This window comes from Pelobates fuscus, chromosome 6 (genome assembly GCF_036172605.1).
Source record: "Pelobates fuscus isolate aPelFus1 chromosome 6, aPelFus1.pri, whole genome shotgun sequence".
In the NCBI taxonomy this organism is placed as follows: Eukaryota; Metazoa; Chordata; class Amphibia; order Anura; family Pelobatidae; genus Pelobates; species Pelobates fuscus.
In genome coordinates, this window is record NC_086322.1 from 203,171,857 (window position 1) to 203,199,000 (window position 27,144).

The window sequence follows — 27,144 nt, forward strand, 5'->3', positions numbered from 1 at the left end:
ATGTCATTCTACAGGTGACATACAGGAATGAGAGGCATATGTACTAGCCCTGATCCACACATACCATTACTAGTCTGCAAATGAATTCCAGGACTGGAAAGAATTTGATTCAAATGACCCACATTGTAGATACTCCTTACACAAATGACCCACATTGTAAATACTTCTTACACAAATGACCCACATTGTAAATACTTCTTACACAAATGACCCACATTGTAAATACTCCTTACACAAATGACCCACATTGTAAATACTCCTTACACAAATGACCCACATTGTAAATACTCCTTACACAGTTTTCTAGGGTGCCATTTTGATTCCATCCCAGCTTTTACTATTACTTATTATAATAGTATCCATATATTCAAGTATATGAGTCAGACCTGGAACCATGGCATTATATGAATATAACATTATTACTTTGCTACTAAAACACAGGCATCTATCCATATATATGATATATATATATATATATATCAGGCACAACTTGGAAAAAAATACCTGGATAATATCATGTAGGTGTCCCCCCCCATGCTGCCAATATAGCTCTGATGCGTCGAGTCATGAACTCCACAAGACCTCTTAACGTGTCCTGTGGTATGTGGCAACAAGACATTAGCAGCAGATCCTTTAAGTCCTACAAGTTGTGAAGGTGGGGCCTCCATGGATTTGACTTTTTGTTCCAACACATCCCACAGATACTTAATTAAATTGAGAAAAACTCCACTTCCATCAGGAAACACCATTGTATTGAATGGGTGTTCTTGGTCAACAGTCTTGAGATAGGTGGTATGTGTCAAAGTAACCTTCAAGGTCAAGGTTTCCCAGCAGAACATTTCCTACAGCATAACAGTGCCTCTGTTGGCTTGCCGTTTTCCCACAGTACATCCTGCTGCCACAGGTAAATGAATCATGCACATCCTGGTATTCACCTGATCGAAAAGTAAACATGATTTATCAGACCAGGCAACATTCTTACATGGCTTCTTGGTCCAGTTCTGACTCTCACATCCCCATTGAAGATGATTTTGCTTGTGGACAAGAGTCAGTCTGGGGTGAGTGTAATAACATATTTTATACTTTCTATAGACACATTCCATTGGTGACTGCTTGACATTACTATTTTCATACTGCTTTTAAAAACAGAACAGTTTAACCCCTTAAGGACAGACGACGGATATATTCCGTCATGATTCCCTTTTATTCCAGAAGTTGTGTCATTAAGGAGTTAATAAATCTACCCCAGGGTCTTTTCTAATGCTTGTGTCTGCACACAATGTGACACTGATGTAGTACTGGTGCACTGAGATGTTATGTTAAGGCCGGTTATTTCAATGTACCAGAGGCATCAGAGGTAGACTATGTGATAAGTAGGATGGGGAATGAGCAGTAAGCAGTTTCCTGATAGACCAGTTAGAGTATAAAGAAAATCCTCTACTGCAGTGTGAAAGGATTGCTAAAAAGACCAATAAGAGATACAAAAGGGGTGGAAGGACAAGCGATATAAGGTCGGTGTAAAAAACACTGGTATTGCAGGTACCCGTTCGTCTATTTTCTCCAGAACTGCTATTATAGCTCGCAGTTCGGGTGTTGATTTGAACGTTTCTCCAGATGAAGTACAGCATCCAAGTACACTGCTCAAAAAAATAAAGGGAACACTTAAGCAATACAATGTAACTCCAAGTCAATCACACTTCTGTGAAATCAAACTGTCCACTTAGGAAACAACACTGAGAGACAATCAATTTCACATGCTGTTGTGCAAATGGGATAGACAACAGGTGGAAATGATAGGCAATTAGCAAGACACCCCCAATAAAGGAGTGGTTCTGCAGGTGGTGACCACAGACCACTTCTCAGTTCCTATGCTTCCTGGCTGATGTTTTGGTCACTTTTGAATGCTGGCAGTGCTTTCACTCTAGTTGAAGGATGAGAATGAGTCTACAACCCACACAAGTGGCTCAGGTAGTGCAGCTCATCCAGGATGGCACATCAATGCGAGCTGTGTCTGTCAGCGTAGTGTCCAGAGCATGGAGGCGCTACCAGGAGACAGGCCAGTACATCAGAAGACGTGGAGGAGGCCGTAGGAGGGCAACAACCCAGCAGCAGGACCGCTACCTCCACCTTTGTGCAAGGAGGAACAGGAGGAACACTGCCAGAGCCCTGCAAAATGACCTCCAGCAGGCCACAAATGGTCAGAAACAGACTCCATGAGGGGGGTATAAGGGCCCGATGTCCACAGGTGGGGGTTGTGCTTACATCCCCAACACCATGCAGGACGTTTGGCATTTGACAGAGAACACCAAGAATGGCAAATTCGCCACTTGCGCCCTGTGCTCTTCACAGATAAAAGCAGGTTCACACTGAGCACATGTGACAGACGTGACAGAGTCTGGAGACACCGTGGAGAACATTCTGCTGCCTACAACATCCTCCAGCATGACCGATTTGGCAGTGGGTCAGTAATGGTGTGGGGTGGAATTTATTTGGGGGGCTGCACAGCCCTCCATGTGCTCGCCAGAGGTAGCCTGACTGCCATTAGGTACCGAAATGAGATCCTCAGACCCCTTGTGAGACCATATGCTGGTGCGGTTGGCCCTGGATTCCTCCTAATGCAAGACCATACTAGACCTTATGTGGCTGGAGTGTGTCAGCAGTTCCTGCAAGACGAAGGCATTGATGCTATAGACTGGCCCGCCCGTTCCCCAGACCTGAATCCAATTGAGCACATCTGGGACATGTCTCGCTCCATCCACCAATGTCACGTTGCACCAAAGACTGTCCAGGAGTAGGCAGATGCTTTAGTCCAGGTCTGGAAGGAGATCCCTCAGGAGACCATCCGCCACCTCATCCGGAGCATGCGCAGTCGTTGTAGGGAGGTCATACAGGCACGCGGAGGCCACACACACTACTGAGCCTCATTTTGACTTGTTTTAAGGACATTACATCAAAGTTGTGTTTTTCCACTTTAATATTGAGTGAGTGTGACTCAAAATCCAGACCTCCATGGGTTGAAAAATTTGATTTCCATTTTTTTAATTTTTGTGTGATTTTGTTGTCAGCACATTCAACTATGTAAAGAGCAAAGTATTTCAGAAGAATATTTAATTCCTTCAGATCTAGGATGTTAGTTTTGTGTTCCCTTTATTTTTTTGAGCAGTGTATATTCTCCAGGCAAAGTAGACAGGTACCCAAACATCAGCCTAAACTAGATGAAGGGTGTAACAGAAATGCTTTATTCAGGCTAACCGCCTGGTTTATATGCAGTGAATAGTGTTGTTGCGAACCCGAAATTTTCGGTTCGCGAATGGCGAACGCGAACTTCCTCAAATGTTCGCGAACCGGTGAACCGCGCGAACCGCCATTGACTTCAATGGGCAGGCGAATTTTAAAACCAACAGGGACTCTTTCTGGCCACAAAAGTGATTGAAAAGTTGTTTCAAGGGGACTAACACCTGGACTGTGGCATGCCGGAGGGGGATCCATGGCAAAACTCCCATGGAAAATTACACAGTTGATGCAGAGTCTGCTTTTAATCCATAAAGGGCAGAAATCACCTAACATTGACACCTGTCCTCAAAGCCCCTGATACACACTGACACAGAGCAGAATAGAGACTGTTCCCCGTCCTCAGAGACCATGATACACACTGACACAGAGCATAGGGTCACTTGGCAGATATGGCGGGGTCGTGGGAGGGGGAGGATGACTTTCACCTCTTCCCCTGTTAGATTCCCGTTGTGCTGTGACATCACCCTGTAAAACTATCCTGGATATTCTCTACAAGTTCTATGGATATGGCATTGATTTATGTAACAGGGAGATGGAAGAAGATGCTTGGTCGGTCCTCCTACTTGAAATTTGTGGCACTGTGCGGGCAAGCTAATGTGCCTCCAGATAGGAGTGGTGAGTTTAGTATTGTTCATATCAGTTTAATACCTTCCGCGTCTCCTATCAGTGGACGTGTAAATGGCAGAGATTTTTAATTGTTGAATCACCTCCCCTTTTTAGGCCAAGGTGGGAAGATGCTTAGACCACTGGTATATTGGTGCCATCTTGGAGGATTTTTTTTTGGTTGGTTTTTGAAGCCACAGTGCTGCACCAGTGGGCCTAAAAATTAGGCATGTACACATGCCTGAAAAATTTGGTATTGTTGCAGCCGCTGCTGTAGCAGCGGACAGAAAAATTGATGTTTGTTTCACAGGCAGAAAGTGCCCTAAAACATGGCGGCTTGAACCCTAGTTGGTGGCGGATAAGTCACGCAAGTCAAACGTCATTCAGAGCTAAAATACAGCAGTGGACCATTTTTAGCCCAAGGCAGCTCATCTCATCAGGCCTTTTTTAATCTAATGTATCGCCCAGTGTCAGTCCCTTCGGGATCCATCCCTCATTCATCTTAATAAAGGTGAGGTAATCTAGACTTTTTTGACCTAGGCGACTTCTCTTCTCAGTGACAATACCTCCTGCTGCACTGAAGGTCCTTTCTGACAGGACACTTGAAGCGGGGCAGGCCAGAAGTTCTATCGCAAATTGGGATAGCTCAGGCCACAGGTCAAGCCTGCACACCCAGTAGTCAAGGGGTTCATCGCTCCTCAGAGTGTCGATATCTGCAGTTAAGGCGAGGTAGTCTGCTACCTGTCGGTCGAGTCGCTCTCTGAGGGTGGATCCCGAAGGGCTGTGGCGATGCATAGGACTTAAAAAGGTCTGCATGTCCTCCATCAACAACACGTCTTTAAAGCGTCCTGTCCTTGCCGGCGTGGTCGTGGGAGGAGGAGGAGGATGACTTCCACCTCTCCCCCTGTTAGATTCCCGTTGTGCTGTGACATCACCCTTATACGCTGTGTAAAGCATACATTTTAATTTATTTTGCAAATGCTGCATCCTTTCCGACTTGTAATTCGGTAACATTTCCGCCACTTTCTGCTTATACCGGGGGTCTAGTAGCGTGGACACCCAGTACAGGTCGTTCTCCTTCAGCCTTTTTATACGAGGGTCCCTTAACAGGCAGGACAGCATGAAAGACCCCATTTGCACAAGATTGGATGCCGAGCTACTCATTTCCCGTTCCTCCTCCTCACTGATGTCATTGAAGGTATGTTCTTCCCCCCAGCCACGTACAACACCACGGGTACCAGATAAGTGACAACGAGCACCCTGGGATGCCTGTTGTGTTTGGTCTTGCTCCTCCTCCTCCTCCTCCTCAAAGCTACATTCCTCCTCTGACTCCTCTTCCTCACAATCCTCTTCCAGCGTTGCCGCAGGTCCAGCAAGCGATGCTGATAAGGCTGTTTCTGGTGGTGATGGTGACCACAACTCTTCCTCTTCCTCTTCATGCTCATCTACAGCCTGATCCAGCACTCTTCGCAGGGCACGCTCCAGGAAGAAAACAAATGGTATGATGTCGCTGATGGTGCCTTCGTTGCGACTGACTAGGTTTGTCACCTCCTCAAAAGGACGCATGAGCCTACAGGCATTGCGCATGAGCGTCCAGTAACGTGGCAAAAAATTCCCAGCTCCCCAGAGGCTGTTCTAGCACCCCGGTCATACAAATATTCATTAACAGCTTTTTCTTGTTGGAGCAGGCGGTCGAACATTAGGAGTGTGGAATTCCAACGTGTAGGGCTGTCGCAAATCAAGCGCCTCACTGGCATATTGTTTCGCCGCTGGATATCGGCAAAGTGAGCCATGGCCGTGTAGGAACGCCTGAAATGGCCACACACCTTCCTGGCCTGCTTCAGGACGTCCTGTAAGCCTGTGTACTTATACACAAAGCGTTGTACGATCAGATTACACACATGTGCCATGCACGGCACATGTGTCAACTTGCCCAACTTCAATGCCGCTATCAAATTCTTTCCGTTGTCACACACCACTTTGCCGATATCCAGTTGCTGCGGAGTCAGACACTTTTCCACCTGTGCGTTCAGGGCGGACAGGAGTGCTTGTCCGGTGTGACTCTCTGCTTTCAAGCAAGTCAAACCCAAGACGGCGTGACACTGCCGTATCCGGGATGTGGAATAGTACCTGGGGAGCTGGGAGGGTGCCGTTGATGTGGAGCAAGACGCAGCAGCACAAGAGGACTCAGCCGAGGAGGTTATGGAAGAGGATGGAGTAGGAGGAGTAGAGGAGGTGGCAGCAGGACTGCCTGCAATTCGTGGTCGTTGCTTGTCAGCCGTCAGCAGGTTTACCTAATGCGCAGTGTAGGTGATATACCTGCCCTGACCATGCTTTGCAGACCAGGTATCAGTGGTCAGATGGACCCTTGCCCCAACACTGTGTGCCAGACATGCCATGACTTCCTTTTTCACAATCGAGTACAAGTTGGGGATTGCCTTTTGTGAAAAGAAATTCCGGCCGGGTACCTTCCACTGCGGTGTCCCAATAGCTACAAATTTTTTGAATGCCTCAGACTCAACCAGATTGTATGGTAAAAGCTGGCGGGCTAATAGTTCGGACACGCCAGCTGTCAGACGCTGGGCAAGGGGGTGACTTGGTGACATTGGCTTCTTACGCTCAAACATGTCCTTGACAGACACATGACTGTGGGCAGATGAGCGGGAACTGCTCAAGGCGGGAGACGGAGTGGCGGATGGTTGAGAGGGGGCAAGAAGGACAGCAGTGGTTGACGTGGCTGAAGATGCTAGACCAGGAGGAGGATGGCGGCTTAGAGTAGGCGTGCTGCTTGTACTCATGTGTTGATCCCATAGGCGTTTGTGATGTGAGATCATGTGCCTACGCAAAGCAGTTGTACCTAGGTGGGTGTTGGACCTCCCACGACTCAGTTTCCTTTGGCACAGGTTGCAAATGGCATCGCTGTTGTCCGAGGCAGACACACAAAAAAAATGCCACACTGCTGAGCTCTGCAATGACGGCATTCTGGTGGTGGACACAGCATGCGTTGATTGGCGTGCTGTCGGGCTGACCCCGGGTGCCAATGCATGCTGTCTGACTGTGCCACTAGCTCCTTGCGATGACCCCCCCCTGCTTCCAACTCGTCTCCTCCTCTCTGTCTCCCCATCTGAACTTTCGCCCTGTTCTTCTTCTTGCCGAGCGGGCACCCACGTGACATCCATGGACGAATCGTCATCATCAACCGCTTCGCTTGTATCTGACAACTCAGAAAAGGAAGCAGCAGCGGGTACAACATCATCATCATCACACCGTACCTCCATGTGTTTAATGCTGCCTGCCTGAGACATATCCCTGTTATCTACATCCTCTAGCAATAATGGTTGTGCATCACTCATTTCTTCAAACGGGTGTGTGAATAACTCCTCTGACATACCAAGTAAAGCGGCTGTGGTGCTAGTTTTGGTGGTGGTGGCAGGCGGGTGAGTGGTATCTTGAGAGGTGCCTGAAGCTAAGCTGGAGGAGGATGGTGCGTCAAGGTTCCGAGCGGAGGCTGTACAAGATTGGGTGTCCTGTGTTAGCCAGTCAACTATGTCCTCAGAACTTTTCAAGTTCAGGGTACGTGGCTTCTGAAAACTGGGCATTATTCTTGGGCAAAAGGGAATCACAGCACCACGACCACGACGGCCCCTGCGGGGTGGCCTGCCTCTGCCTGTCATTTTTTGGGGGATTAGTGGTACTATAAGTGCAAGCTACTGTGAGACCAGATATGATTGGCAATGTGAACTGTAAGAGTTCTGCAGAGCACACACTGTAGGCCTGAGACACTTGCTTGAAGACAAGTAACTGCTATTCAATCTATAACAGTGAAAAACAAATTTTGGTTTTAAAAGCACGCTATAGAGACACCAGATATGATTGGCAATGTGCACTGGAACAGTTCTGGAGAGCACACGCTGAAGGAAGGACTGACAGAGCCGCTTGAAGGACACTGACTGGCTGCTATTAGCTTACACTAGAAACCTTTTTTCTTTGTAAAAGCACGCTAAAGAGACACCAAATATGATTGTCAACTGTCAAAGCACGCTAGAACAGGTCTACAGAGCACACGCTGAAGTAGGCCTGACACCCAGACGCTTGCAGACAACTAACTGCTCTTCTATTACAGTGAAAAAAAAAAATATTTCTTTTAAATCTAAAGCTTAAGCTATTGTAAAAACAGATATGAGTGGTGGCACTAGGCAAGAGGGCACAGTATCCACTGTGAACCTCACACAGAAGCTGGCAGGCAGGCAACTGCTCTTCTATTACAGTGGAAACAAAATTTTGGTTGTAAAAGCACGCTATAGAGACACCAGATATGAGTGGCAACTGTCAAAGTACGCTGGCAGGGTTGTGCAGGGCACACGCTGAAGGAAGGCCTGACAGAGCCGCTTGAAGGACACTGACTGGCTGCTATTAGCTTACACTGGAAACCTTTTTTCTTTGAAAAAGCACGCTATAGAGACACCAGATATGAGTGGCAATTGTCAAAGTACGCTGGCAGGGTTGTGCAGGGCACACGCTGAAGGAAGGCCTGACAGAGCCGCTTGAAGGACACTGACTGGCTGCTATTAGCTTACACTGGAAACCTTTTTTCTTTGAAAAAGCACGCTATAGAGACACCAGATATGAGTGGCAATTGTCAAAGTACGCTGGCAGGGTTGTGCAGGGCACACGCTGAAGGAAGGCCTGACAGAGCCGCTTGAAGGACACTGACTGGCTGCTATTAGCTTACACTGGAAACCTTTTTTCTTTGTAAAAGCACGCTAAAGAGACACCAGATATGATTGGCAACTGTCAAAGCACGCTGGCACAGGTCTGCAGAGCACACGCTGAAGTAGGCCTGACACCCAGACGCTTACAGACAACTAACTGATTTTCTATTACAGTGAAAAAAAATGATTTCTTTAAAATCTAAAGTTTAAGCTATTGTTAAAACAGATATGAGTGGTGGCACTGACTGTGCAAATGGGCAAGGCATCCAACCTGACACAGAAGCTGGCAGGCAGGCAACTGCTCTTCTATTACAGTGAAAAAAAATTATTTCTTTTAAATCTAAAGCTTAAGCTATTGTAAAAACAGATATGAGTGGTGGCACTGGGCAAGAGGGCACAGTATCCACTGTGAACCTCACACAGAAGCTGGCAGGCAGGCAACTGCTCTTCTATTACAGTGGAAACTAAATTTTGGTTGTAAAAGCACGCTCTAGAGACACCAGATATGAGTGGCAACTGTCAAAGTACGCTGGCAGGGTTGTGCAGGGCACACGCTGAAGGAAGGCCTGACAGAGCCGCTTGAAGGACACTGACTGGCTGCTATTAGCTTACACTGGAAACCTTTTTTCTTTGTAAAAGCACGCTAAAGAGACACCAGATATGATTGGCAACTGTCAAAGCACGCTGGCACAGGTCTGCAGAGCACACGCTGAAGTAGGCCTGACACCCAGACGCTTGCAGACAACTAACTGATTTTCTATTACAGTGAAAAAAAATGATTTCTTTAAAATCTAAAGCTTAAGCTATTGTTAAAACAGATATGAGTGGTGGCACTGACTGTGCAAATGGGCAAGGCATCCAACCTGACACAGAAGCTGGCAGGCAGGCAACTGCTCTTCTATTACAGTGAAAAAAAATTATTTCTTTTAAATCTAAAGCTTAAGCTATTGTAAAAACAGATATGAGTGGTGGCACTGGGCAAGAGGGCACAGAATCCACTGTGAACCTCACACAGAAGCTGGCAGGCAGGCAACTGCTCTTCTATTACAGTGGAAACTAAATTTTGGTTGTAAAAGCACGCTCTAGAGACACCAGATATGAGTGGCAACTGTCAAAGTACGCTGGCAGGGTTGTGCAGGGCACACGCTGAAGGAAGGCCTGACAGAGCCGCTTGAAGGACACTGACTGGCTGCTATTAGCTTACACTGGAAACCTTTTTTCTTTGAAAAAGCTCGCTACAGAGACACCAGATATGAGTGGCAATTGTCAAAGTACGCTGGCAGGGTTGTGCAGGGCACACGCTGAAGGAAGGCCTGACAGAGCCGCTTGAAGGACACTGACTGGCTGCTATTAGCTTACACTGGAAACCTTTTTTCTTTGTAAAAGCATGCTATAGAGACACCAGATATGAGTGGCAATTGTCAAAGTACGCTGGCAGGGTTGTGCAGGGCACACGCTGAAGGAAGGCCTGACAGAGCCGCTTGAAGGACACTGACTGGCTGCTATTAGCTTACACTGGAAACCTTTTTTCTTTGTAAAAGCACGCTAAAGAGACACCAGATATGATTGGCAACTGTCAAAGCACGCTGGCACAGGTCTGCAGAGCACACGCTGAAGTAGGCCTGACACCCAGACGCTTGCAGACAACTAACTGATCTTCTATTACAGGGAAAAAAAATGATTTCTTTAAAATCTAAAGCTTAAGCTATTGTTAAAACAGATATGAGTGGTGGCACTGACTGTGCAAATGGGCAAGGCATCCAACCTGACACAGAAGCTGGCAGGCAGGCAACTGCTCTTCTATTACAGTGAAAACAAATTATTTATTTAAAATCTAAAGCTTAACCAATTGTTAAAACAGATATGAGTGGTGGCACTGACTGTGCAAATGGGCAAGGCATCCAACCTGACACAGAAGCTGGCAGGCAGGCAACTGCTCTTCTATTACAGTGAAAACAAATTATTTATTTTAAATCTAAAGTTTAACCAATTGTTAAAACAGATATGAGTGGTGGCACTGGGCAAGTAGGCACAGTATCCAATGTGAACCTCACACAGAAGCTGGCAGGCAGGCACCTGCAATTACATTACACAGGAAAAAAAAAGCAGCCTGATGTTATAGCCCTAAAAAGGGCTTTTTGGGGTGCTGTCCTTACAGCAGAGATCAGATGAGTCCTTCAGGATTGTAGTGGACACTGAATACCCTAGCCTAGCTATCAATCTCCCTATCTAATCAGCAGCAGATAAACTTTCCCTCCTCTCACTAAGCATGCAGCTTCAGAATGAATCGAAAATGGATGCTGGGAGGGAGGTTGGAGGGTGTGGAAGGGAGGGAGTGCTGCTGATTGGCTGGAATGTGTCTGCTGACCGAGAGGCACAGGGTCAAAGTTTGCCCAATGATGACAAATAGGGGACGAATCGAACCACCCATGTGTTCGCCCGCGGTGGCGAACGCGAACACGCTAAGTTCGCCGGGAACTGTTCGCCGGCGGACAGTTCGGTACATCACTAGCAGTGAACAATGCACAGGGTTTCAGTTGACATATTCCAGGGCATTCCCCACTGGACCTGAGAGGGGAGAGTGACAAAATATATTCTGCATGTACATTGGCTCTCAGGTCCAGGACACTCCTACATACAATAATATAATCTTTCCCCCGTACTGGATAATTGGGATAATTGAGTCAAGCGCTATACTAAACTCAATTATCTTCCAACACAAAAAACATACATTTCCATAAAACTTAGAAAGTACCCCAAACTCCATGGGAACCCCATAAAAGTCATATCCCCTGATAGCCCGGATCTGGGGGACCAACATATTTAAAAATCACCCAGATTGGCTCAGAGGTTCAAGAGTTACATGGAGGTCTTAATTTGACACACCACACATAATGCTCCTGCCCAGAAATAGTTCCATGAAATTGGGCTGTGCGGTCGGTCTATTTCAAAAAGTACAAAAAAATGAATAAATCCATGAACGGTACCCCTGGCTCATAGGCAGCCTTTTCTTCCCCTTGTTCATGGTAACAAATATACCGAACATCGCTCTCCTGTCTGGTCTGTGAGAGGAAGCAGGCGTTTGTGTAGTTTGACCGGCGTTCGGGAAGTCAAGTGTACAATTTTGGTTCCAGACACTCGACAACCAAGTACCACTGCCTCCTTTCGTGTGAACAAGATGGCCACTGTTTTCTCTTGCACGTGGCATTCAACTATACCAATGGCGGCCACACAGAGAGAGCACTAAATTGGCAGTTTGCTTTGAAGTGAATGAGCAAGGGGGTGGCCGGTGTTCGGTAGTTTTATCTACCGAACAGGAAAAAAACAGTACTGAAATAACAGGGGTAGTTTCTTCACTGTCGGTAAAAGACACAAAGGAGGAGTAAAACACAAGTAGGTGTAAGAGATGGAATGAGGTGTAACTACACAAAAGGGGGTAAAATACACAAGGGAGCAAGAAACACAGGAGGTATACAAGACACAAAATGTTGTGTAAGGGACAAAAACAGGAGAGTGAGAGACACAAGGGGGGATAATAACATTTAAAGGGAGTGTAACGGACCGTTTCAGCATAAAAGGGGAAAAATGCGTTTAGGCGATAATCCCCTTTTCCATAGACCAGCAGCTACCATAAGTACCAACTTCCCGAACTCCCAAACTGCACAAATTCACCAACTCTCGAACAGCAGACACACGAACCCTGGAAGCAGCCGAACAGGAAAAGCAATATGGACAGCTTACACTCCTGGCAGTCGGCATACAGTCCCCTTCCCCCCAAGAAAGAGACACACTCCAGCTTCAGGGTTAAACAGCAACTCATTTACTCAGGGCTACCTGCCCAGTATTTATGCAGGTCTCCCACCTGGTGGACACTCCCCTAGGGGACCAAATGGAAGACTGTAACAAAGGACAGACATAAACCAATTACAGACACACAGCAGTAAACATTCCCACAATGCATCCTGGTTTCCTCTCTTCTGCCCTGGAGATAATTGTAGAGGTAATCCAATTACCTCCCAGGACAAAGACAAGACTCCATTACACATGTGGGGATCTAAATACAGTATTATGCTTTAAAATATATAAAGTCACTTTTATTCCACCCAACACAGACATGTTACATATCCCCAGATAGCTCAGGTCTGGGTGCACATTATTAAGTGACTGGCACCCAGACTACACGAATACAGTTTAATCGCCATGGAGCCAAAGTCTTTAATCACACAAATAGGCTCCATGGTATAGCTATCTGGGTTACTACAATTCCCATAGAAATACCGAATTCCAGTGTTCGGTTAACCTTGTACGATAGGACCCAGGCGACAGACGGCTCAGCGGTGTTCGTGCAATTAAGTGTCCATTTATAGTTCCATAGAATCCTCGCCGAACACCGCTGGTCTTTCGCACGATTAAAATGGCCGCTACCTCGTGGTCGGCAAACGAACAAAGGCCACCCAGCGTTCATCAATTAAGCTGCGGTTAACCGCAGCTTCTGGGCGGTTAATTGACGGCACACTCCATCTCCTAGGTGGTCCCTCATACGGTAGTTTGTTCGGTAGCTGGAATCTACTGGACACCCCGGCTGAAAGGCACGAATATGCCTTTCTGCAGGTAAAATAAAGCTTTTTAAAGTCTGGTCCATAGTCCAAAGGAAGCAGGCGAGCAACCAGGCTTCTCCAGCTCATAGTGGCGAGGTTGGTTTCGCCACACTTCTCCCCTTTACCAACTAGACTAACAGGGTACCTGACCTCCTGCCGGTCAGTGCCCTGGTTAGTCCAGCAACCCACCCACAAAACACAACTATTAGTACAGCCCCCCCACAATAACTGGGTACTACACCTGAAAAAATTACAAACTTGTCCAGGTCCAGGTGTCTCACCATGACTGTGTGGCTGCCCACCAAGGCAGTTAGGCTGCCTTGGTGGGTTGCTGAGGGGGCAGAGACCAGCGGTATTCTGTCCTGGTGCCAGCACTACCACGGAAGTAGTCTGGTTGGAGCCTGGTTGCTGGAGACTGACTGTCTCCCCTTTAGGTGCATAGCTCGGCTGCCGGAGGGGGAGACCGACTGTCTCCCCTTTGGATACATCGCTCTGTGGCTGGGGGACAGGACCGACCGTCCCTACCCCTTGGGCTGTAAGTACAGAGACTACGGTCCCATCTGCACAGTCGTGGGGCTTAACATCTCCCCTTGGTGGGTTAGGCTGCCGCTGGAGAGAGGGTGTAACAAGCTCCTCTCTCTGGACGGTAAACTGCCGCTGGAGAGAGGGGGTAGCAGGCTCCTCTCCCTGCCACTCTCTCTGCTGGTGGAAAGGGGGACCAGCTGTCTCCCCTTTCATTCTCTTGTCCGGCTGCTGGGGTGCGAGACTGACTGTCTCTGCTCCCGGCAGGACACACTGCCGCTGGGGAGGATGGACGACACCATCAGCTCCCTGGGGTACACACTGCCGCTGGGGGGGAAGGACTGCACCTTCTGCTCCCTGGGACAGACACTGCCGCTGGGGAGGATGGACGACACCATCAGCTCCCTGGGGCACACACTGCCGCTGGGGAGGGAGGACGCTGCTCTCCTCTCCCTTCGCTTCACACTGCCTTCTTGGCATATCACTTTGCTGCTGGGGGGCAGGAACAACAACCTCTGCCCCCTGTAACTCAGCCTGCCGCTGGGGAGGAAGGACTGCACCTTCGGCTCCCTGGGACACACACGGCTGCTGGGGAGGATGGACGACACCATCAGCTCCCTGGGGCACACACGGCCGCTGGGGAGGGAGGACGCTGCTCTCCTCTCCCTTCACTTCACACTGCCTTCTTGGCATCTCACTTTGCTGCTGGGGGGCAGGAACAACAACCTCTGCCCCCTGTAACTCAGCCTGCCGCTGGGGAGGAAGGACTGCACCTTCGGCTCCCTGGGACACACACAGCTGCTGGGGAGGATGGACGACACCATCAGCTCCCTGGGGCACACACTGCCGCTGGGGAGGGAGGACGCTGCTCTCCTCTCCCTTCGCTTCACACTGCCTTCTTGGCATATCACTTTGCTGCTGGGGGGCAGGAACAACAACCTCTGCCCCCTGTAACTCAGCCTGCCGCTGGGGAGGAAGGACTGCACCTTCGGCTCCCTGGGACACACACGGCTGCTGGGGAGGATGGACGACACCATCAGCTCCCTGGGGCACACACTGCCGCTGGGGAGGGAGGACGCTGCTCTCCTCTCCCTTCGCTTCACACTGCCTTCTTGGCATATCACTTTGCTGCTGGGGGGCAGGAACAACAACCTCGGCCCCCTGTAACTCAGCCTGCCGCTGGGGAGGAAGGACTGCACCTTCGGCTCCCTGGGACACACACGGCTGCTGGGGAGGATGGACGACACCATCATCTCCCTGGGGTACACCTTTGAGTCCCCGAAACGCACTCTGCCGCCGGATAGGGCGACCAATACCCTTGGCTGGATCTGCCATGAACCGCAGGTACTCATCTACATGTCCACTCACAAGCCGCACGCATTTCTCCGGGGGGTTGGGTCCGAAGAAAATCAGTCGTGATCTCAGCTCTTTGTCAAACTCCTCCTGCGTGTAGCTGGGTGCCATGCTTGCTCTGCTGCAGTTGGTTCCTTGTAGATAGGGGCGCTGTACGGGTACTGGCGTTGCCCTCACTTTGTAATCCAGAAATGGTGTTGTCTGTAGCTGTCCCTCTGGTTGTAGGAACGATCCCGCCGCTTGCCACCAATTGTAACGGACCGTTTCAGCATAAAAGGGGAAAAATGCGTTTAGGCGATAATCCCCTTTTCCATAGACCAGCAGCTACCATAAGTACCAACTTCCCGAACTCCCAAACTGCACGAATTCACCAACTCTCGAACAGCAGACACACGAACCCTGGAAGCAGCCGAACAGGAAAAGCAATATGGACAGCTTACACTCCTGGCAGTCGGCATACAGTCCCCTTCCCCCCAAGAAAGAGACACACTCCAGCTTCAGGGTTAAACAGCAACTCATTTACTCAGGGCTACCTGCCCAGTATTTATGCAGGTCTCCCACCTGGTGGACACTCCCCTAGGGGACCAAATGGAAGACTGTAACAAAGGACAGACATAAACCAATTACAGACACACAGCAGTAAACATTCCCACAATGCATCCTGGTTTCCTCTCTTCTGCCCTGGAGATAATTGTAGAGGTAATCCAATTACCTCCCAGGACAAAGACAAGACTCCATTACACATGTGGGGATCTAAATACAGTATTATGCTTTAAAATATATAAAGTCACTTTTATTCCACCCAACACAGACATGTTACATATCCCCCGATAGCTCAGGTCTGGGTGCACATTATTAAGTGACTGGCACCCAGACTACACGAATACAGTTTAATCGCCATGGAGCCAAAGTCTTTAATCACACAAATAGGCTCCATGGTATAGCTATCTGGGTTACTACAATTCCCATAGAAATACCGAATTCCAGTGTTCGGTTAACCTTGTACGATAGGACCCAGGCGACAGACGGCTCAGCGGTGTTCGTGCAATTAAGTGTCCGTTTATAGTTCCATAGAATCCTCGCCGAACACCGCTGGTCTTTCGCACGATTAAAATGGCCGCTACCTCGTGGTCGGCAAACGAACAAAGGCCACCCAGCGTTCATCAATTAAGCTGCGGTTAACCGCAGCTTCTGGGCGGTTAATTGACGGCACACTCCATCTCCTAGGTGGTCCCTCATACGGTAGTTTGTTCGGTAGCTGGAATCTACTGGACACCCCGGCTGAAAGGCACGAATATGCCTTTCTGCAGGTAAAATAAAGCTTTTTAAAGTCTGGTCCATAGTCCAAAGGAAGCAGGCGAGCAACCAGGCTTCTCCAGCTCATAGTGGCGAGGTTGGTTTCGCCACAGGGGGATAAGAAACATAATAAGGGGGATTAAAGACAAATGAGGGGGTAAGAGACCGCAAAAGGGTGATAAAGACACAAAAGCTAGAATAAGAATGTTAAAGGGCGGCGGGGCCTGAACGCAGAGCTGAGCAGATGCATGCAAGCACAGCTCCTGCTCAGCACAACCTTTCACTCGACTAAAAGGCACAAATTAGCCCAAAAAGGCGATAAAATGAGCTACCGGCGGGTAAATGAAGCTAACCTGAATAAATTGATACCACACACGAAGCAATTTACACCGGCTTACCGGGATCAGAATTTGAGGCCTAACAGGGTCAGCAACCTGAGTGCCGGGAGAGGCAGACGATCTCCCAACGGAGGGTCAGCAACGCACTGCAGCTCTGCTGTTCCCCTGCTACCCCCCCCCCCATGGACCGGTGGGGATATCCCGGTCCCCGTTGGAGACTCACACTTACCTACACCTAAACTACAGTCCGCCGGCAAGCCGCACGAGGCACCTAAGATGGCCGCCACGCTATATCCTGAACACGCTACAGAGGACCCGGGGCTCCAACATTGGAGACAGCGATTTGAAGCCCGGTTCGATCAAATCTGCAGGGCCTTCTGGAGGTGACTACAGCACAAATCTTCATCCCAAACCCCACATGAAAAGCAAGAGCATGCACCAGAGGCTGCCTGCCAGACTCACTTCCATCACGGGATCCATACAGAGGTGCACCCGCCCTGCCGCCCAACCATCCAGAGGGCACCCCACAAGCTTCATTACCACCCACCAAGCGACGTACCACAAAGCAGAGGAAAACGGAGAAGCGGCGGAGGGAAGTCAGACTCCTCCAGTACAAGAGCTCCAGCTACCGACCTACCTCTGACCCTTCAGAACAAGCAAAGACCAAGCGGAGTGCCCAAACAGCCACTCCATCAAACGGGACAATCATCCAGCATCGAGACCCCTCATAGGTACCACTTGCCCCATGATGTGCCCTGGGAGTTTCCCAAACCTGGGGATTGGCTGAGCCGGAGTTTCCCCGAGGACAGAGGTCTAAGCAACTAATCCCTGAGTCCCCTATACTATTGATGGACACCATCTTCTTATAATGCGATACCATACCGTCTTAGTTAGCCTGTATCCCAGCGGTTAATTAATGTATTCACCAGCGAGTAATAAACATATGTCTACAAACCTTTTAATATATATCTCGCAGACTATCACCCTATTACTAGGACATCTCACCTTTTGTACACTCATAACTTACTTAGTGCAGACAGTATACCTAGCTTGAGACGAATGTCCATAATAAAATAGTGCAGAACCATTAAGAACGCCATATAACGTGAAACTAGAATATGCATCTCATTAGGCAACGTGTTTTATCAATCTTGCGGGCAAGTTACTGTCTACCTATATGCATTATCTGTACCATACTTAATCAGCCTAGCTAAGGGTGTTTTCTGGTTATCAAATGTTACAACTAGTGGTTACTCCTCATGTCCTATGCATAATTGGTCTGACCTATATCTAGGTACGATATATCTCGTTAATAATCAGATGACTACTCATGCATATCCAACCTAAACCTGTGCTTCCTGATGCATTATTGTGATCTCTTACAATGTTTATTTTTCCTTTTACTTTTACAAAAAAATTGCAGATTACCTTGACATGTAAATTACTTTTGTCTTCCTACTGTTCATGGATATACTATTTGTCACTGCATACCTGTGTTATTACCACTGCACAAGAAAAATAAAGAATAAAAAAAAAAAAAGAATGATAAAAGGGGGAAACAATAGGATTTGTAAAAGGGGCAAAATGGGGGTTAAATGACACATAAGCCTACACAGACGAAGGTACATTTTGTGGGGCGTCATCGGTGAAATAATAGTACATTCTTTGATATTGTTGTGGACAGGTATGAACAAGGATGAACTGTTGGGCACAACTTAGCCCAGGCTAGATACAAATATAAAACTTCATACTCATGATACTGACTAAGGCTGATGCATATGCATTGGCTGAACATCAAGAATTAGACATGCATATCTTATTGTCTTATTGCCCAAATGGACTCTGACCTTTATCATGCTCAGTCAGTTATGTAGCCTGTGAATCATGACTCTCGTTATCTTCAGCTTAGCTCATCAGCCATGTAATTTAAGATTTACAGTTCATTTCAACTCATCTATCAGAATAACATTCACTTCTGCTAACATATGCCTTCGTGTTTATTTTACATTATCATTTATCTTTTTTTTTTTTTTAATTTAATGAAAAAACGTATAATTTGAATCAAAATACATTTTACTTCTAGGGCTAAATGTACCATCTATACTATTAAGTATTGATGGTAGAATCAGGTATTGTTCTGTAAACTTAGAAGATTATTACCCAGGGAAACATTCATGAAAACTGGCTACCAGTAGGTGTCAGTATCTGTCATCTAAAACTAGATACTGTAAAATTATCATACACCTTAATTCAAGCATTTTAACTGCTTTTGTTTAAAAAGGCACAATTTTACATTATTACATTTATTTTGCTAACTTACATTTATTAATTTAGCAAGAGAGTATAAAAATGTAATCTATATTAGGAGTATACCACATAGTTTTCCAAAACACAATTTTTATTTTTTTTAAACTCACCTACTCTTTATAAGAAGAAGAAGTCTAGCCTATTTAATGAAATCTCTAGCTATTTTAGACAGGACCCTCTTCACATTATGTTGCTATTACGACTTGCTCTTCCGCTCTTATTTGACGCCTGAAAATGTCGGCGTTATATACATGGTTATAACAACACATAAACACACAGACACATATAAACAAATGTTGAAACATACCTCCTGTCTTTGTTATTGTAAAATTCCGTCTTGGGGAGGCTGTTGATTGAGGCATAAGGACTGAAGACTCCTCGCTTAATGCAATACTTAATGCTGAGTTTTCAAACACAATAAAAATAATATCAAGATGTGGCTGATTTTGGACTTTCAAATATCACATTTATTGCACATTTATTAACTTTATACAAGCTATTTTTATATATTTAGTAATGTATCATTGTATTTAAATTACATCCCAATGTTGTATTTTATACCAGCAATTGTCCTGAGCAGCTTCTAATGCCAATCCTGTCACTAGGGGATACTTATATGGCTAGATTGCACAATCTTACTACCACCAATTTGGCACGGAAAGAGGTGTAATGTAGAGTTCTCAAATTGATACAGTTTAAACTGTAAAGATAAGAACCATTACCTTAAAAATTTAAATGCTAAAAAAGGAATGGTGGGAAATGCAAAAGGGAACTTTTTAAGCCACAATAGCTAATTTGGAATAGAATCTCCAAGTGCACTATTTTTCCCACTGTAGTATATTAGTATATTCACCACAACAGCTAGTTTTGTAAATAAACCTGTGTGATGATGGTTTATATTACGCTTTTTCGTTTTGGCATCTGTGAACACTAAACAAAATATAATTGGATATAAGACAAAGAGACACCTACCAAGCATGAGTATGGTAAAGAAAATCTGCCAAGCCATAGAAAGATCAGAGGAGCTCTTTTATTCATCAGACTGCAGTCCAGGTTTTATTACAAGTGCATGGATTGTATTTTTACTCATTGTCTAACACTTACAGTGACATCAGTTGTACCTAGCCAATCATAGTTGGTGGTAATTTTCAGTGACTCGATATGTCCCTTAGGCAGTAAAGTTACATTCCTAAAACTAAGCTATTCTAGAAGGTCATTCATACTTTACATTATCACAGTTCTTTTCAATACATCCTACCAGCATAAATGAAATTTACAAATGAGCTAAATTGACCCAAAAATTAACCCTAAAATGCTTGACCCTAACCCTAACATCTAAGTTCTAACAGCAAAGTTCAGCACAAATGCTAACACCTACCACTGAGTTGTAGGATCTTAGAGATGTATCAGATCCTTCTGCTGGGCTGTGCATAAAAAGTGTTAACCTGGAGTATGTAACCTTCATATACTCTAGGAAGGCAAATATTTAGGGATAATTCCCCAAAGAAAACACCTTGATTAGTTAATTAATTATCCTTGTACAGAATATGAATGCTACATACTACAATAGAGCACTTTTTGCTTACATGAAGAGGTGGTTCTTGTATCCAGTGAGCCTTAGCGTCTGTAGTTAGGTCGGGAACCCCCAGATGTAATATAAAAAAATGAAATAAAATGAAATAAAACAAATGACTCAGCATTACTCCAGCACCAAGTCTCCCTCAGCAATGCTGCGGCCTCTTCTCAAGTGAGATCATCGTAAAGCCGTGCCTTCAGGATGAGAGTACAATCCATTGCTCCTCGTAGAGGAGCACTGTCCACCATAGGTGCCTGTGCTTAAGATTCTGACGTAGAGATGATTCTCTATGGCAGACTGTGACGGCACTGTGTATGCACATGTGATGTCACTGTATGCTATGGTACGAGAGCTATAGAGTAACAGTCCAGAGGACTTGGAAGCGTGCATGAAGCTGTGAATCCAAGTCTTCTAATTATTAAAATTAAGGGTTTTACGGGATAGGCGGGTTGAGTAGGAATGAATGCACTATAACAAGTTTAACAAGATGAAGTTGTTATAGAGCATACAGTGCCTCAAGAAATTGTAAGAATTGGAATTAAATGTTTTAATATAGTTCTCTCAATCAAACTGATAATCATAGCTAGCTCAGGAATTGCTAAGGAATGGATCTTCGAAAAAAGAGAATTTTTCATTTAAGTCCTCCAGATTCCCTTCTTATCAGGAGAAGCCAGCAATATAGCAACTTCCTATTCTCTCACAATAGCAGGGTTATTTACTAAAGTGAGAATTCAAAGAGAATTTCAAATCAAATTAAAGCCAAACTAGTTGAACATAAAACATAGCTGCGATTTTTTTTCCAGTTTGGCTATTTTGACCTTACATTTAATATTCACTTTGAATGTACCTGTAATTTTCACTTTAGTGAATAACCCTGTAAAGTAGGGGTGCACAAAAGGTAGATCTTCAGATGTTTTAAAACTACAGCTTCCATAATGCTGTGCATGTCTTAACCCCTTAACGACGAGTGACGGACGAGGTCCGTCACTCAGGGGAAACCCTTAACGACGAGTGACGGACCTCGTCCGTCACGCGGTAAAATTAATCCCAGATCGCCGCAATTGCGGCGATCGTGGGATTAATGGTGCTCCGGTCTGCCTGTATTAGAGGCAGACCAGGAGCACCGGTTTGGGTTGTCCCAGCACATGTGTCAGAGCGGGCACATGTGCTGTGTATACTCACCTCCGCCTCCCTGCACTTTCGGGTTCAGTGTGAAGTGCAGGGAGACGGATCAGTGCTGATCCTGCCCCCTGGTGTAAAAAAAAATAAAGTAAAATTAAAATCCCACCCCCCTTTACCCATTTTAATAAAAAAATTAACCCCTTCCCTGCCAATTGATCACTGACTACAGTGATCAATTGGCAGGGATTACATTTGACTATGATCTGATTTTTTTTTTAACTTCTGAGGGTTTATTCTTTTTTTTTAACCCTCAGGGGTTAAATTTATTTTATTAATTAATTTAAGTATTTTAAAATTATAAATTTAGCTAGCTGGGGAGGGTGGAAGTTAGTGGGGAACTGGGGGATTTAGTGTTAGGCTAACTAGGGGTTAACGTTAATCAAAGTTTTAAAATAAGCTTTAAAAAGTTACAAAATTAAGTTAAAAAAAAGTTTTAATAACGTTTAAGTAAAAAATTTAAAAAAATAAAACCCTTTACCCAGTCCAAATAAAAATTAACCCCTTCCCTGCCAGTCGATCACTGCCTACAGTGATCAAAATACAGATAACAGTATTATACTGTGATCTAATTTTTTTTAACCCCTGACGATTAACTTTTATTTATTTTTTTAACCCTCAGGGGTTAAATTTATTTAATTAACTAATTTAAATATTGTATAATTAAATATTTTGCTAGCTGGGGTGGGTGGGAGTTATGGGAAAAATGGGAATTTACTGTTAGTGCTGCTTACTGCTAGTTAGGGGTTAACGGTAAAAAAAAAGCTTAGAAAAATGTTAAATCTGTAAAAAAAAGTTTTTACGAAAGTTTAGGAAACTTTAAAAAAATTAATAAGCAAAACAAAAGTTTAAAAAATAGTTTTAAAAAGTAAAAAAAGTTTTAAAAAGTTAGAAAATACATTTAATAACGCTCATTACCACTACACCTGGTACAAGCTAGCGGAAAAATGATCCCACGCTAAGGTTCAAAATATGCCTTTTGAAATACCCTGGGATGTCTTCTTTAAGAAATGGTATGGCTTTATGGGGTATTTGGATTTTATAGCCTGGTAAAATACTCTAAAATGGGACATGGGCACAGCGTAAAAATGTAAAGTTTGAAAAAAATGGAATGGCTGTGTCCCAAATGTGCCCCTCCGATGTCCACATATACATGGCAAAGGTACATACGGGGGTATTTTTGTACTCAGCAGACATAGCTGAGCAACATATGAAGTATTATACAGTGGTAGTACACATATGGTTTGCAAAATATACTGTGCAAACCCACTTTGTGTGTCAAAAAGGCATAAAAAAACGATTATTACCACTACACTTGGTACACGCTAGCGGAAAAATGATCCCACGCTAAAGTTCAAAATATGCCTTTTGAAATACCCTGGGGTGTCTACTTTAAGAAATGGTAGGCCTTTGTGGGGTAGTTTGAATTTAAAACCTGCGAAGATGCTTGGAAATTGCACATAGGCCCAGCGTCAAAATTCAAAGTTCGGTAAAAACTGATATGGAAATTTCCCGGTGGGCCAGCACACTAGGGGGCCGGTGCACGGCCGCCTAGTGTGCACCAGCCCCGGCTGCAATTACAGGGTGACCGGCAGGAGGGGAAGCGCTCCCCTCCTGCCGGTCACAGAATGTAGCGTGGCCGAGCAGGCAGACCGGGTAGGGGAGCTTCTGTTCCCCTACCCGGTGTAACAGGAAGCAGTAAGAGAGCCGAGAATGCTCCTCCCGCGAGCAGGCAGGTTGGAGCGTTGCTGTGCGTTACCATGACAACGCTCCGACCTGCCTGCTGTTCTCGCGGGAGGAGAGCTAAGTCAGCCTGCAGCCAGAGGAGCTGCAGGCTGAACAGCACGTGCCACCACTGGACCACCAGGGATTGAATTGAAGCTGTTCCCCCTCTCCCCTGGGCCTTGACCAAAGGTAAGGGGGGAGGGGAGTAATAAAAAAGTTTTTGTTTTTTTTGTTTTTTTTAATATAAATATATCAATGCTTTAACCCCCCATACACACACTACACTCCTCACCCTCACCAACAGCACCCCCCCACACACACAGAACCCCCACACACAGAGAACCCCCCCACACACACACAGAACCCCCCTACACACACAGAACCCCCCCCCAAACAGAACCCCCCCACACACACAGAACACACACACACACAGAACACCCCCGCACACAGAACCCCCGCCACACACAGAATTCCTCCATGCACACAGAATTCCTCCACGCACACAACCCCTTCACGCACATAGAACCCCCCACACACAGAACCCCTTCACACACACAGAACCCCCCCCACGCACACAGAACCCCTTCACGCACACAGAACCCCTCCACACATAAACAGAACCCCTCCACACATAAACAGAACCCCTCCATGCACACAGAACCCCTCCACACATAAACAGCACCCCTTCACACACACAGAACCCCTTCACACACAGAACCCCTCCACGCACACAAAACCCCATCCACGCACACAAAACCCCTCCACACATAAACAGCACCCCTCCACACATAAACAGCACCCCTCCACACATAAACATCACCCCTCAACACACATAGAAGCCCTCTACGCACATAGACCCCCCCACGCACACAGAACCCCCCCACGTACACAGAACCCCCCCACGCACACAGAACCCCTTCACGCACACAGAACCCCTTCACGCACACAGAACCCCTTCACGCACACAGATCCCCTCCACGCACACAGAACCCCTTCATGCACACAGAACCCCCCCCCCACGCACACAGCACACCTCCACGCACAAACGACACTCTCTCCACGCACTATGCTGGCGCGATGCATTACGGGGCTGGTATGGAATTTTTTTCCAGGGCTTCTTTTCCTTCCCAGTCCGGCCATGCCTATATGGCACTGTAGCTTCACGAAATAGTGCAAAAGACATTCATTGGGGGTGTCTTTTTACTCAGAAGACTTAGCTGAGCATAATTTGGGGGTTTTGAACTTAGTGACACATGAAATATACAAAATGCCCAGCAAAAAAGCAATCCGTATGTAGAAAATGCACACATTTATTTTTTACCACATACTTTGGCATGTAATGGTAAAAAAATGGGGGCATGCTAAGGCACAATATGCACCTTATGAGATACCCTGGAGTGTCTACTTTTACAAATGGTAGGCCTTTGTGGGGGTTTTATGAACAGTCAAACTGTTATAATACCCCAAATGGAAGCATTGGCTCATTAAATCCATCTCTCAAAACTCTACTGTGAATACTGAAAAGGGCAGGTCTCCTGTATGGAACTGTAGCTTCACGAAATAGTGCCATAGACATACAATGGGGGTGTCCTTTTACTCAAAAGACTTAGCTGAGCATAATTTGGGGGGTTTGAACTTAGTGGCACATATGAAATATACAAAATGCCCAGCACAAATGCAATCCGTATGTAAAAAATGCACAAATTTATTTTTTACCACATACTTTGGCATGTAATGGTAAAAAAATGGGGGCATGTTAAGGCACAATATGCACCTTATGAGATACCCTGGAGTGTCTACTTTTACAAATGGTAGGCCTTTGTGGTTTTTTTTTTTGAACAGTCAAACTGTTATAATACCCCAAATGGAAGCATAGGCTCATTAAATCCGTCTCTCAAAAGTCGACTGTGAATACTGAAAAGGACAGGTCTCCTATATGGCACTGTAGCTTCACGAAATAGTGCCAAAGACATACAATGGGGGTACCATTGTACTCAGCAGAAGTAACTGAACACATAATACAACTTTGTACAGGAATAGCACACACCAACTTTACAAAATACACATGAGAAGTTCTTTGTTATAAGTTTGTGTGCGAAAACCCCCCAAAAAAACACAATTTTACTCCAATATTTAGCAGAGGTTGCTGGTAAAATGGCTACGTAGAAAGTGTCAAAACAACCTTAGGTAAATAGCCTGTTGTGTCTACTTTATATAAATATATACTTTTGTGTGGCAATTTTGTTTTCTTTTATGGCTATAAAGCTTACAAGACAAACATACCAAATTCTAAAATTGCTCCACATTAAAAGTTTATTTTACTCCTTGTGCTTTGTGACCTGTAACTACCAAAAAAAACTTAAAATCCAAGACACATTATATATTCTGTAAATCAGAACAACTAAATGAATTTATTTTTAATTACTTTCCTTAACCTGCACTAATTGTGCACACATTATTATTGCAAAAACTGTAAAAAAAACACAACATTTTTCATTTTTTTTGCATTTTTCGGTATTTTTTTATAATAAATAAGCATGTATATATATATAGCCAAAGGTGAAGTAGGAGCACTCAAAAGGACTTTTTCCGTGAATTTAATGTGGTAAAAAAGTTTACAACAAAGTGTAACGCATCAAATCAATCGACGTTTCGACCCCTGAGGGTCTTTTTCAAGATCAAATAACAAGTGACATAAACAGCATTTAAATATAAAATACAGATGATTGACTCACCAATCGAGTGCGTGCAGCTAGCCGAACCCGGAAGTGCCCCAACACCTCACGTGGTACTGGGCGTGCGTAATGACGTGCATCGTGGTTGCTAAGCAGTGGAGCCGAACCCAGAAGTGTCCCGTCGTCTCCCGTGATACTGGGCGTGTATAGTGACATGTACCACAGTTGCTAGGCAATGGAGTGTAAACTCCGGTTGCAAAGATACACACCACAAACCCCCGTGTGAAAAAAATACTATATACAGAATTAGGAGATCTTGAAAGCGAGATCAAGATGTTATATGTTAAAAATAAAAGAATACATAATACGTATTCTATGGGAAGATTTCCTACTGTTCGTAATATAAGAATGAGACAGCCGAGGGGTCAAGGGTGCACACAGTGTAAACAAAGTGAAGGTGTATCTATGGTGACAGAGTGACGCACACTAATAGTGCTGCAATCTACTCAGCGAATATGTCTCAAAAAAATGAACAGATGTTAGACAGCAGAATATCCTAGAAAAGTGAAATGATAATAACTTGACAAGTTGATGAGTACAGTTAAATATCATATGGATATGTATAAATTGTACTAGTAATTCATCTCATAGCTCAAAGGTATATCCATATATGAAGATTAGGGCTCATGCTTTAACCAAAACTGTAAATTATTCAAAGGAACATCGTAAAGGAGATATATTCATTAAGTCCTTTTGGAGTAACAGTGTCCCAGCGGTGTATCCAATAGGTTTCACGCTGCAGTAACATTTTGGACCTGTCTCCTCCTCTCGGGCTCGGTGGAACATGGTCGATGGCCATGAACTTAAATGTGGGAAGTCTGTGGTTCAGTTGAAGGAAATGCTTGGCGACAGGTTTGTCTGATTTTTGGTCTCTAAATGCGGTGGTGATGTTTGATCTATGGCCGC

The 27,144-nt window shown here is 45.4% G+C and overlaps 1 protein-coding gene across 1 annotated transcript in view; it reads right to left on the minus strand.

The window, feature by feature from the left end:
- The window catches only part of EPGN (epithelial mitogen), a 36,960-nt gene extending 16,891 nt beyond the window's left edge, over positions 1-20,069 (minus strand). The window contains exons 1-2 of the mRNA XM_063425301.1: positions 19,996-20,069; positions 19,331-19,423 (exon numbers count right to left, since the gene is read on the minus strand). Coding sequence (XP_063281371.1) covers positions 19,331-19,423; positions 19,996-20,032 — 130 coding nt within the window. The 5' untranslated portion in view covers positions 20,033-20,069. The remainder of the gene's footprint in view (positions 1-19,330; positions 19,424-19,995) is intronic.
- Between the last annotated feature and the right edge of the window lie 7,075 nt (positions 20,070-27,144).